This window comes from Astatotilapia calliptera, chromosome 7 (genome assembly GCF_900246225.1).
Source record: "Astatotilapia calliptera chromosome 7, fAstCal1.2, whole genome shotgun sequence".
Classification (NCBI taxonomy): domain Eukaryota; kingdom Metazoa; phylum Chordata; class Actinopteri; order Cichliformes; family Cichlidae; genus Astatotilapia; species Astatotilapia calliptera.
Genome location: NC_039308.1, coordinates 50785306 through 50799061, shown reverse-complemented (window position 1 = coordinate 50799061; position 13756 = coordinate 50785306). Strand labels below are relative to the sequence as shown.

Here is a 13756-nt window from a genome sequence, read left to right as displayed (position 1 = left end):
GTGTCACATGAGTTTTCATTTGTAGCTTTAATCAAAATCTACAGTTGGAGCGCATATTCCTCAGCAAGGCCCCACATAGTCGTGATGTATAATATTATTTATGTACTGTTTTACTTACATTAAGAAAAATATAATAATCTAGGACAGAAGTATACGTGATGCCGATGGCGAGTGACTAAAATGTACTTCCCCTGATTATTACTTCCTTGCTGTACATTAAAACTATGTTTCCATATACACATATCCACACCAGTGCATTTCTGAGTTGTCTCTACAGCCTGAGCTGCTGCATGACTCGACAGGGAGGTGGGATGGTCCACATGAAGACAGTGAGGGTCCCCACAAGGATGAAGAGAGCTTGCTGAAGATTGCTCATCCTCACCACAGGTGGGTTTCTCGGATCTCTGCTATCACCTGGCTGGCTTTCTGCAACGCCTAGACACAGAGATGAGAAGACAGATGTAATCTAATAACTGATTTTAATGTCGTCATCACACCGCATTAGGATCATACTGGGATGTACAGTTTCTCCATCAAGTCACACAAGAGAATCATAAGTCTGATTTACTGCGGTAAGTAGAGGGATTTTTATGCTAAAAAGATTTGAAAAATCATCTGCTAGATTGATTCATTTCTCGTGCCTCATATTGGCTTCAAACAAATGTCTAAATGAACGTTTGTACAGAAAGATGCTGTGTTCACAGAACAGTCAGTGCAACAATAACTTCAGAGCACTGAGGAACCATGTATATCTCTAATGTTGCAATAACAAAGCATGCTAAATAGTTAAGGCTTTTCCTAATTCATAAGACATTTCTTTGTCTTTGGAAAAAGAAGTTATATATTGTGGCATGCAGAGGAATCTTCACAAGGAAGCTCCACACACAGATTGAGCTTGCTGTTTGACCCCAAGCTGGTAGGGGGAGCTCTTTATTAAACACTTGCTGGTGCTACACTGTGCTTCGAGGGTCAATAACAGCGTAACAGAACTCATTTATGGTACTGCATTCTTTCTATAAAACAATAACTGTCAGTGACTTTGTACCGCAGTACAAACACAACATTTAAGATAATAGTTAAAAGTAACGTAACCATAAACAATAAAACAAGAACATCTAAACAGCAGCACGTCCTAGGGCATGATGAGAGAGAACTAGCTGCTCCCTCAACACGCCACAATATTATATTTACTGGATAAAATATAACTTTGTATGACATTGGCTCATGCTTTTTTGTGATGAATCTGTCACCTTGAGCATGTCAGCAGCCTCGTTGCGTCTTTGAGCCATGTCCTCGGACTCTGTCAGCAGGTCGCTCAGCAGCGTCGTCTTATATAACTGACCCACCAGCTCACTCTGCAGGCAGTCCTTCACATGGTTCACCAGGAAGTGCATCACTGCCTTTGGTACACTGAGGCCAAACGCAGTAAAACGTATAGTAAGGATTAACGATGTTAACGTTTACTCTGTTGCAGATGAAAAACCGTGAATCCTTACCTGTCTTGGATGTTTTTCCGAACAATGAGGAAATAAGACTTGATGAGTCTCTCGATGACCTCACAGTCTCTCTGCTCCCGAGCAGACAACTTTCTTGATACTGGAACAGGCTGACAATGAAATAAGAGAAACTCTAATAGCTATAATATTCGGCAGATTAGTGCACTTACAATACATCTACAGAACATTTTACCAATACCAGATATTGCCATCGAGCAAAAACAATTTTTAAACCTGTTTATACAAATGCAGAGTTCTCACCACATCTAATAGGTTGACAGCATAGCCCTTCTGGGGACTTGCAGTGATAAGAGGCTGGGGCATGGCCCTGTCACCAGCTGGAATCTCCTCGCCCTTTCTCACCATGCTCCTCCAGTTGCCCGTGCCACTGTCTGTCTGGTCACTGACAGAAGAGCTCTGAGAAACACTGGCTGCTCCCTACAGAGGGGAGAGATATAAGAGGTAATGAAAACAAGTAAAATCATCAGCTGATCCAACATTTAAAAAACCCCCAAAAAAACAGAGCACATCCAGAAGGAATTTCCTGATAATTTTTGACATGCTTCAAATATCAGCATGCCATAGGTCTTCTTTGACTTCAGTACAAAGACGTTCATCCAGATTGGTGCTCATTGTCCTGACTGTGAACTGAGCAAGCAAAGGGAATGTGTGGATAAAATGACAGGCAGTGTATGACTGGGTGAAGCAATCATGACACAAAGGCTTTTTAAAATTATTTAACTATATAAAATTTGATATAAATCCTGAGTGTAATGGCTCTTGGCACAAAATGTAACAGATTTACCTAAACCAGATCTTGAATATCTTTCTTTGGAGTGAATATATAATAAAATTACAAAGAGTGTCCATATCATATAGTCTACCAGTGCTAGTAAGGTTTTCTTCAATTCCCCATTAAAAGAAACCCCAAAACAAACAAAAACCTCATGTCATTTCAGTTGAGCTGGGAATTGTGCTTTTTCTATCCGTGCAACCAGCATGCAGAAAATAGGGTTAGATGCAAATCAAAGTGTAAGAGCCAAAGAAACACAGTTTGGCTGATTTTAAAGGAATCAAAGAAAGTCTGGGGGTGGGCAGATGTAGACACAGGCAGGGGAAATGAACAAGACACACCTTAGTGACCTCGCCCTCATGGGCAGAAGTTTCGGTGGGGGAGAGAGACTGCCCCCCAGGACCTCTAAGGGACTAAAGAAAGACATGAGGAAGAAAGGAGAGGAGCATGGACAGGAGCTATAAGCGGAAGGTGTGCATGAGCCTTACATACAGTAAGATAGAAGAAATGCCCGACATACAAGTTGGGCAGCTTCAGGTTAAGCAGACTGAAAGCACATAATTTTTTTATTTGTATATTTTATTATATTCTTATAACTTTATATATGCATGTATACGTGAACAGCTGGTTTTGCCCTGACTAAATAAATCTACATATGCAGGAAAGAAGAAGTTAAAGTGTGTTACCACAAAGCAGTTACTCTCAGACAGACAAACTGTACCTTATCTCTGGGAACGGCAGAGGGCAGATCTCTCAGTCTATTCCGTCTCTGCTCCTACAAAAACAAAATTTTGAAAAATATCACAAGCAGAAGAAGAGAAAATTCTCCCTTTTCTGGAAAAGAAAAATCATAATTAAAAACAATCAGTGTGAGGTGACAAAAGAGGATTACACAAACACTGCATTAAATAAATGTAAATGAAAGTAGTGGCCAATCTCTTACTTCGATGTTGTTGTTCATAAGGCCACTGGCATCAGCAAAGTCGGGGTGTTTGGTGTTGATATACGCCAGCTCAATGGCAACCAAGTTATGTACCTGAAAATCGATTCAGAAAATAGGTTTTTCAGATTAGGGGCTGTTTGTTAACTTCCTTTATAAATACCACAAGTGTGAGGAGTTCCTGACCATTTCATTTGTGACTGGGAGCCTTTTTCTGAGAAGGGATGTGACCACCTCTACTATAGCATCATGAAGCTTTGGAAACCTCAGTAACTCCTGCAGAGATGATGAACAATCAATCAAAATGAAAGCCTAATGTTACAACCTTCGGCAATTACAGCACACCTCTGTGCTTTAGTCGCTGGTGAGGGCGTGTCTGACCTGCGTGCTGTAGTTACTGCAGTGCTGGATGATCCTCTGCATCTCCTCGTGAACGAGCTCCACGCAGCGCAGGCTGGGCTCTTCCAGACGCTTGACCTGCCGCTTCACGAGCAACTCAAACGAAACCTCGGGCACAAACAGAGCCGGCCTCGGGCCCTGACAAAGGCAATTAAAGTGTAAGCTTTGAAAAAAGTGCCTTTTAAGACTATCAAATCAACGGATGTCACAGAAACCAACCGTTGCATTTCTGATTGCAGTGAGCACGTCAATGGTTGTCAGACCACCCAGAGGATCGACTGACTCCAACGTGCGACCGAACGTCTCGTGGAATATATAACAAATCCGTGCTCCACCACACCTGAGGAGGAGAAAGGACCACATTAAAGCACACTCAGATGCAGAATGGGCTTTCATTAAGGAAAGTATGATGCTAGCGCCCCTTGGTGGCATAACAAAGTAAATGCAGTTTAGAGTTGTGTAACTCACAGTTCAGCTGTCTCGATGTACTTGGCCGTGCCCTCTATTGTGTTGCAGTACTCTGCAGCAAACTTGGTGATAATCTGCAGCAACGTGGCACTCTTATCCTCGACAGGTTCACCGTAACTGTTGAGTAAAGACTGATACTGCGCTGCCAGCACATTGATCCTCGTCTTCAGCTCAGGGAGACAGTCTCTGATGTGGTGCATCAGTAACCTGTGATAATAAGAAAGGAAGTCGGCAGGCTTGTTACGGACTAGTGTAGCCAGTGCTGTTTCATCTTGTCAGGAAGGGACTAAAACTCAAACAATTAGGCTAAAAAAAAGGTCAATATTTCAAATTTAAATACATACATAATGTATCACTTTCATACCTGTTCAATGTTCTAGCCAGATATTTGGTTCCATTTCTGTTTGCGAGGGAGGGGTACTTCTTTTGTAAGAATGCATGTTCATCTCGAATAGAATCTGCCACCAGCTTCTTCTGATTGATATCCAACTGGCTCCTGATCAAGTGCACAAACAAAAATAACTATGAGGCTGAGTTGAACTTAAAAGGCGCAGTTTTGCCTTGTGTGACCACTCACTGCACCGATACCTGTTTACTACTCCAATAATGCCCAGTTTAACAGGGATGACTCTGCCCATCAGGACATCCATGGCGTCCGTACCAGCATCCATCAGGTCAAGCTTGGTTATCACTGCTAGCGTCCTCCTACCTAAACACAGAACGCACAAACCCAATGTTAAAAAAACCACTGCTGAGGAAAGAAAAGCAAAGAGCACGTGTGAGGGAGAAATGAAAATAAATGCTTGTGCTGATTTAACTAAAAACAACCAGGAGAGAAGAGGAAACCAAAGCAAAACAGGGATGCCATTTACCATCAGGGTCAACCTCACGGGCCACCTTGAGAGCCTCTGATGTCGCCATATCTGTGTTGGCAGCAGTCACAGCCAAGATGATTGAATTGGGGTTGGAGATATACTTTAAAATCAGCTCTCTGATCTGGATCTCTATGTCTTTTGGCTGATCGCCCACTGGTACCTGTTTTAACAAATACAAGTAGACTTTATCCATGGCAGATGACCACAGCTGATTAATAAATAGCAGTGGGGTATTAAAGCCTACAACCACATAACTACTCATGTAAGCACATTTATTTAACACTTATCAGTCCTTTCAAGCTACATGTAACTAGCTTTCATCTGAATAATCAATGAATGTGACCTGGACAGAGATACATGAGCAAGGAGAAAGAAAAAATCATTAAATCAGCTAATGTACAATATGGATCAATATGCTTCCTAGTTCCTGTTATAAAACGTACAAATAGCTTAGCAAACTTGTCTTACCTTGGTGATGCCAGGAAGATCCACTAATGTGAGATTCACAACTTGTGGAGAGAAGATTTTTAGGTGAATGGGTTCATCGCTAATTCCCTGCAAACATAATAAAGCACCTTTCAGGTTGGTGTGGACATTTAAAGCTCATCCATTTTCTCCATTCATGTTTGACACTCACTTTGTTACTGCCAGAAATTCGTTCCGTTTCTGTCTCGATTTCGTGTCTGATTTCCTCAAAATCTGCGTAGATCTGAAAAGATGATTTAACCATGAATATTAAGGGGGTAAGAATGAGCAACATTAATTTTAAAAAGCATTTGTTGACACTGAAAAGACAAGGACAGCTGGGAGGAGCAGAAAGTACATGACAGGGAACACTTACAAAGAAATCCTGAGAAAATCCAATTGATATCACGAGGCTCTCAGCACCTCATAAGAGCTTATTTGTTCAAACATGAAGAACTACAGTAAATGAAACTCAGAAAAAGACACAATGTAGCTTTGGAGGACATTAGCCCTGTGGCCAAAAAGATATTTTTAGCAGCTGAAAGGGTGTGTGTGCCTGATCCTGTAACATGTTTTACATTTGAGGCATGCCGCAAAACCAGAAAATGTCGTCCTGTTCAATGCATATGTGTCAAAGTAAATATGGGGCAAAGAACAAAGATGTGTCTTTTTTCACCTTTGTATTTGAAATATTCAGATGTTTCTAATACACAGTACAGCATGGGCATGAGAGTGTTAACCTTGTGGAGAATAGGCTGAAAAGTCTACCTTGTTTTTGGTGTGTAGGAATTTGCCCCATTCTTCTCCATCGATGCCTGCAGAAATACAAAGTCGAGGACAGATGTTTTAGATACAGATTACGTGATAGATGTGGCCTTGAGACAAACGTTACTATTATTACATCCCTGATTTAAATGTGTTTTCTGCCGGCAAGGATGTGAAAGATAAACTCTTCAGAGGAGAAGGCGCCACAGCTGAAGAGCTGTTCTCACATAACAGTAAAGGAAGTAAATAACCTAAAGCAAAAATAAAGTGCATTCTGGAAAGCAGAAACCTAGAAAGGCTATTTAAAAAATCAAAACAAATCAAAGTAAGCTGATTTTTGATGCAATAATCAACAGGTTGGGGTCTGTTGTTCATCTGAAGGAAGCTGCTCTATGAGGCCCTTATAATTATTTTCAACACAATTGTATATTTTTTGACCAGAATATGCCAACTCTCTCTAACAAACTTCAAATGACAGACACCAGCCTATTTGGGCGGAAGGGCATGAGATGAAGCCACATGGTTTTGCAGTTTTGGAAAAGCTATACAAATACAAAGCAAGATGGGGACAAATACAGAAAAGAGATGGGTGGTGGGGAGCGTTGGATTCGGTGGGGGGGCTGATTACATAAGATACAAACACAGTGGGATACAGAACATGGGAAAAGGAGACCTTTGTAAAGGCGTCCGTTTTTCTTGGATTCTGCAGTTAAAGAGAGACGACAGGAGAGAAAAGAGTTAACTCGGCAATCTGCAGCCCCTGCATGAGACTCTGCAGTAATGCAGAGTAACTCTGCAGTCATTCCCAGAGGGCAGGACAAACTACACGCAGGATCTTGGCACATTTCAGTTCCTTGTTTTTGTTTTTTACTGAGAAGCGGGTGGCATCTGTTCTCAATCAGAGATAATAACACCATCAATACGAAGTCACTCTAACTGCTCTAACAATAAAAAGCAATTAAGAATCTGTTTAAAGAGCTCCCTTTATTTTACATTTTATTAAAGCTGTAAATTTTGTCAGAAAATTGGAAGCATAGTGGACTAATCCAACTACTAAACAAATGCCAGTCTGAAAAATGCGTTAGAAAACACCAAAGGCTGAAAATGTGTAAAAAGTTGACTTTAAAACTAACTATTTAGAAAAATATAAATGTTCATTTTCGACATAAAAATTAGAAGAGGGGACAGTTATGTTACCATTCTCTTCTGTGGGTTTTCTGCGGTCTTCTTGGTCGATGTGCACTAGCTGGAGGACGAGAGGCCGGCGTGTGACAACACCAGTCCCTCGTGGCAGAATATCCCTGCCAACCAGGCTCTCCAAAACCGAACTCTTCCCGCTGCTCTGTAGAAAGTAACAACAACAAGATCATAAACAACAAAACTCCCCCCAAAGGGCGTAATCTTGACCCGATTTTCACCAAAATTAAATCAGCTCGAGCTTTTATTGGTATCTACCACCATGCAAAATTTAAACACAGTACTTAGAAAACTGGACACCAGACTGGTAACAAACAGTCAAACAAACCCAATTACACACTCCCTCCTTTTGGGTGGAGAACAAAATCACCTCATATAAAAGGCTCAAGTATGAATGACTCATTCATTGGCCAGAAAAAGTTGTTTTCAGCATACAGAAAAAAAACCTCTTAACTGACACAGAGTTTTGCATTCACAGACGAGATTTTGGTGCCCCACACAAAAGAAAAACCTCCCGACCATAATAAATGTATTTTACCGGTGTGGTTAATCAGGGCTTCATTTAATCGAACATCATTTTTAATTACATGGTCAGAAACAGCAAAAAGCATCACTTTGGTCTGATTCTATTTGCTGTACATGAACCAATACTCTCACACAGGAAGCCCCATGAGAGGTTAGCATTACACTATTTTTTAAAGCCCATTTTCGCTGAACAAATGTTTTCAGGCATTAGTAGAGGAACTAGTATTAATTTAGGAACTAAAGTTTGGAGTTCTGACAAACATTCAAGTTTTTTAACCTGTGCACTATTTTTGTCTACACAGGAGGGAAGCGCTATAATGCATTAACACCAGTATAAGGGATGGTGTTTCCATTGATACAGGACTGTGTGAAAGTCTCAAGCCACCCCTCATTCCTTTATGTTTTACATGGAAAGGAGGAAATAAATGCAACGATTATTTAAACCTGCAAAAATATATGGAAACACAGTACATAAGGCAGAAACAGAATTTGTAAAATTCTAATGAGCTTTAAAGTCAAACTTTCATATGACCACCTTTATTCTTCTTCACAGCCTGAACTCTCTAAGGCAAACTTTCTTGCAATTTCTTTAAGTAGTCTTCAGGAGTAGGATTTGAATGATTTGAAATTGAAGACCTGCTGATTTTCAGTTCAGTTTTTGTGTAATGTTGGCATAGCTCAGCCTTTCTACCTTTTTCAGTTCCTTAAGAAATGCTTCTTGACAGCCACCATTTCTGATTGGTGAACACTAGATGTATCAACTGAAGAGCCAGATGCATCTCTCAGGTCACTGCTGGACTTTTACCCTATTTCTTAAGGACATGACTTTCAGATACTGTGCATCTGCTACAGGTAGGTTTTTAGGCCTGTGACGATTTCTTTTATTCTCCACTTGCCCAGATTCTTCAATATTTAAGGAGACACTTGCATAGCGCTGTAGGCTTGATTCAGTTTGTAGTTGAGTCATCTCTAACGAAACTGTGTGTAAAGTGAAATACTTCACATAGCTAGCAAAATGCACATAAACGGCCAGGTAATCTTCCACAGTAGGAGCAGCAGCTGTAGCAGTAAACCTAAAGTTGATCTGACTGCTATAAGTCGGTCTAATGATGGACAAGACACACACACAAAAAACAATTATTAAAACCTTCAGTGTAATCTCTGAGCTGCTCTTAACTGAAGCAGAGCATTGACAAGGACAAAGATTAAAAGAACAGACACAAGCATGTTGCATCCGGTCTTAATGGGTCAAAAACATCCTTTGGCTTGCCTGGTTTTACTCTAACACCCTCACATCCCTGCCAATACGTCTGAGACAGTCACATCCCATTAGCCTTAGGCAAAACCTCCCACTTTAAACCACTTAGGCTTCAATGTCTCACTACTCCACAAGGTAGTGAGAAACTGTATTATAGATGTTGACTTCATGTCAGTAATAGTTTTTGTGGTGCTGCTAAATTGCACTTGGGTACAGTAGGGTGAAAGACGTTTTTAATTAATTGTTCACCGCTGTAATATTAACAAAGATGCGATAAATATAACTAATAGTATATTAAATCTCTAAAGAATTGCCAGATAAAATACTGATGGGATGCACTAGTTGTAGATAGGTGTTCTTCAGAAATTGGCAAACTTAAATTTAGTCTAGGTTATTCATAAAGTCGTAAGTACAAATTGTGTTTTCCATAAAAACGACAGACGGCTGGTCAAATTGTTTATGTAACTAGATTAAGAAAAACAGCACTTGATTTTGTTTTCTGGAGACTAACCACAAGGCTAGAACATGTGGATAAACACTACTGTACTACTACTACTGTCAACCGTAACCCTGCTTAGTTTACTATGGCAGTAAACTAAAACAATTAAAAATCCACGTTATGCTTTTATGGACAGTTAATAGTACTGTGTCTGCGTGAAAGTGAAAGAAAAACTGCGGTGAAAACAAAGAGTCAAAACAATAAGTTGCTGCAGGCTAACTAAAAGTTAGCTTTCAAGCAAAGTGACGTCTCTCACCTGTGTTCCCACAACAACTATCTGCGGCAGTTGGATTGTGTCTGCGCCGACAGTTGTAAATACGTCTTGCAGCTTGTTTATGACAGGTATAAGTGCCTCCATTAGCGCCGATTCTAAACCTGTCAAACAGAGAACTTTCTTAACGCACACGGGTACAAAGTCATTCAATGTCCCGCAGCTAAAAGCTACTGGTTTGTCTTCGGATCGGACATCTACGCACGTAGTTAGTCACAGTTGCATTATGGGACTTGACGTTCACGACAGTCAAACGCAGCTACGCCTCTTTCTCGGGATTCGATTGTTGCCGAACTACATTTCCTAGAGGCTACATCGTGAGCCGTACTCCCACAATAATAATTATTTTTCCCGCAACGCAACAGTAACCACGGTGAGCGTCAAAATATTTATAGGAACACAGACAAAAATTAAATTCTAATTCAAAGTTTTGTCTGGACATTTTATTATGCCCTGGCTATTGCTTATTTTACTACATTATAGCAGAGTGTCAAGTGCACTTCATACAGGAGTGAACTAATGAGGAATATTAACAGTGTTAAACTCAACCAGCACTGATGCTTGTAGTACACAAGAGGCATTAAAAGCCTATATGCTTCCGAGGTAGTTCAGTTTTAACAGTCCTTCCACAATTTACTTTACACATACCCTAACACAACAACACGTTTTTAATGGAAATAACACAACCAGACTGATGCAACATTGACAATTTATTTTTAAGCAATAAGGAAGCGTTTTAATTTATGACAACTCAAATTAAAAAAATGAGTATGTTAAGTTCAGCATACTAGCGTTTGCTGATACTATTGTGCTGACTTCTTTAAATATAAACTTTAGTTATTAATGATTAATGAATATTGGAGGCAATACATTGTTGTGGTATGTTGTGTAATACATGTCAGAAACATTGTGGGTCTCAGTGAATCAGAGAACCACTGCTAGGCCTGCAAAACCTTTGTGAAACATATTTTATTTGAATCAACATCATTTGTATCTGACAAATTATCTTGAGGCTAGATGAAGCAATTTCCACTTAAATCCAAGTCCCAAACAATCCTCTCTTACTTGTATTTTTGGCTTTCCAGCTATCAACCAATTTCTTTCATGTTGAACTGGCTGTAATTTCATGATCATAGTGTTCATAAAAGGTCCAGCATTGTAGAGTACAAGAATATTTTATTATTTCAAGTAAAAACTCCAAAACACAAGTTAGACAAACCAACATGTGGAGGTTTACAGGTTTTTTGTTTCTGCTCATTTGACAGCTGCAAGCAAAACACTGCTGGCTGCCACTGTTTCTGCCAGTATATGTGATTGTGGAGTTAAAATAACAAACCCTTTACAAAGAACCTGTACAAAATAGTGGTAGGCAAACTCGTAACACATACATTTTTGTGCAATATTGAGCAACATATATTTTTTTTCTTAAATTTTATGTTATTTATTTTTCCACAATTGTAACAAGATAATGTTTTTAAACTTCATTATCAAAAGAAGGTGCTTGGAAAAAATACTGACAAAACTGCTTACTTCACCACTAAGCAAAAAACTACAACAATCACTCACAAGTGAAAATATGCTGGAAATATGTTGGAAAAAGATAGCTTATTTCATTTTAAAACTAAGCTAAATTGCCTGTTTATTCAGTGCCTGTCATTCCTGAATGTCAGTGCTTAACACAAATGTTCACGCTTCACAGTATTTTGAACCAACTGGCTTTCTTCAACTTGAAAAATACAAATATGTTGTATGCTTTTAAGGCATTTTTTTAAGCCATTTACATTGCACCCTATGATGCAGTGCAGTCTGTGTAAGTAGTTACCATATTACCTCTGCGTTGCGTTACTGTTCTACAGTGCTGTTTCGACGTACCATGAAACCGGTTTTCAGTCTGTTTGGTGTGTCTGTCAAAAGTAAACATTCTCTCAATATCATCAAACATATCATTGATAACCCCGGCTCCAAAACCACCTTGAAAGTGTCTTTTATGTCTGCTGTGGGACCTGGAGTGTTCATCAAAGTGTCTTCGGTGACGGGCGTGTCTGTTCTGGCTGTAGATGTCAAAGTCCTTAAATATGTCATCAAAACTGAAGGTGAAAGGTTGGTGGGCACCTTGTCTGTGTTTGCCTTGCGTCTCCCCATCGAAGTACGCGTCAGTGTCCCCGAACTGATCATACTCGCTTCTTCTTGCCTCATCTGATAAAGTTTCATAAGCTGCACAGAAATACAGAAACACAAAATTCAGTCAAAGTGAGGGAGTTTTATTATCTCAACATTAAAAAAGGTGTGGCTGAAAAAGCCCCGACTAAAGGCATGACTAACCAAACTGTAATATAGGTAATTGGTGATCAATTAAAGGACAAACTTATCCATTGGATCAACATGTGCCACCAAGAAAACCCCAACATGCATCAGTGTTCCTTATCATTAATTATTATTATTAGTAGTAGTAATATCAGATTCACACATTGTACTGTTCACATTTCATTTGTCACTCATAAATATAAATTTTAACAGTCTAAATATCAATTTTCCTGTTTGATAGTGAATTAAAACGCTACATTACAATAACAATCATATCCAAGACATGCCAGATAACTACGAATTTTCCCAAAATACGCCAAAATAAACAAATCAGCTGTACCTCCAGCAATTTCCCTAAATCTCACTTCAGCATCAGGGCTCTTGTTCTTATCTGGGTGATATTTCTTTGCAAGCTTGTGGAAAGCCTTCTTTATCTGGCGCTCTGTGGCCCCTTTAGGCACTCCCAGTATGTCATAGTAGTCCTTCTTGGCAAGTATCAGCTCTGTTATCACGAGGACGCACACTGCAAACGTTAGCACAGACTGTGCAGCTGCCATGGCTCCAGTGTCCTGTCATTCAAGAGAGAAAAGTACAGCACAAATAGTGAGTTTCAAGCCAGACAGCACGGTGTAACTGGTAGTATCACATGTCCTAGCCTCTGAAGAACCACCGCCTTTTAAACGCAACATCTGTCTTAACCTACATTTGGAGAATGAAAACTTAGCCAATAAGAAAAGAACTGGTACAGGCTACTGCTGTTTGAATTAGAATTTATCTTTTACATTTTTACATTTTTAAACGGCGGCACCAACCTCTCTTAATACTAGCCTGCCGTGGCTAACACATGCTAGCGGTCCCCATCACAGTCTACTCAGGCTGCGACTCAATCAATTACCTGTCTGGGTGTCGTCTGCCGCTTCCTTTCTACACAAGCGGTCATTAACCGTTTAACCAACACCAAACATCATGGTATTAAGTTGTTATTAGTAGGTGTTATAGACGAGTAGTGTGAAATGAGATTAGTTCCATGTCTTCTTCGCTAGTTTTGCGGTATCTCTTTAGACCTGACGAATTCTATCTTATCTGCCCTCTGTCGGTCAATGCCGTAAATATTCCTTCTTAAAATGTCCATAATTAGTGTTGTGAGTCCCACAGGCACTCGCATTAGTTACTAAACTCGCTATAACTATTTGAATACGCACAAGTGGTTTTATTTAATTTTGATGCAAAAGTTTTTGGCTGTTTATGTGATTGAACTATTTGGGTAGCATTTCTTTAATTCCACCTGCAGCGCTTCAATTTTTAACAGCAAATCCCGAGTTTCAAAAAACGTGTGGGGACAATTTCTTCATAGAAAATGCTGACTCCGCTTCCCCTGGACACATTCGGCATACACCGTAAAGCATATTAAGTGTACCCTATGCAGCCGTCAATGGTGGAGAATCTGCTTAACCAATCAACAGAAACTATTTAGAGGACCAAAGGACAACTGGCCAATCGC

At 39.9% G+C, this 13756-nt stretch overlaps 2 protein-coding genes across 4 annotated transcripts; both read right to left on the bottom strand.

Moving 5' to 3' along the window:
- Positions 1-8: 8 nt before the first annotated feature.
- On the bottom strand, positions 9-10190 carry dnm1l (dynamin 1-like). Of its 3 annotated transcripts, XM_026175415.1 has the most exons (20): positions 9937-10190; positions 7399-7543; positions 6875-6904; positions 6205-6251; positions 5609-5680; positions 5440-5526; positions 4969-5131; positions 4685-4805; positions 4461-4592; positions 4097-4303; positions 3848-3968; positions 3611-3766; positions 3416-3505; positions 3233-3325; positions 3011-3064; positions 2631-2702; positions 1758-1934; positions 1497-1606; positions 1251-1410; positions 9-435 (listed from the first exon to the last, which is right to left on the bottom strand). In XM_026175415.1, exons 1-20 carry the CDS (start codon positions 10036-10038, stop codon positions 379-381), a joined length of 2196 nt encoding a protein of 731 aa, XP_026031200.1. In that variant the 5' UTR covers positions 10039-10190; the 3' UTR covers positions 9-378. The 3 variants fall into 3 exon arrangements, with proteins under 3 accessions (XP_026031200.1, XP_026031202.1, XP_026031201.1); XM_026175417.1 differs by lacking the exon at positions 2631-2702 and having other exon boundaries at positions 9937-10189; XM_026175416.1 differs by lacking the exon at positions 6875-6904 and having other exon boundaries at positions 9937-10189.
- A 920-nt stretch (positions 10191-11110) lies between these two features.
- On the bottom strand, positions 11111-13361 carry dnajb9a (DnaJ heat shock protein family (Hsp40) member B9a). Its single transcript, XM_026177063.1, has 3 exons — positions 13151-13361; positions 12596-12824; positions 11111-12165 (listed from the first exon to the last, which is right to left on the bottom strand). Exons 1-3 carry the CDS (start codon positions 13193-13195, stop codon positions 11741-11743), a joined length of 699 nt encoding a protein of 232 aa, XP_026032848.1. The 5' UTR covers positions 13196-13361; the 3' UTR covers positions 11111-11740.
- Between the last annotated feature and the right edge of the window lie 395 nt (positions 13362-13756).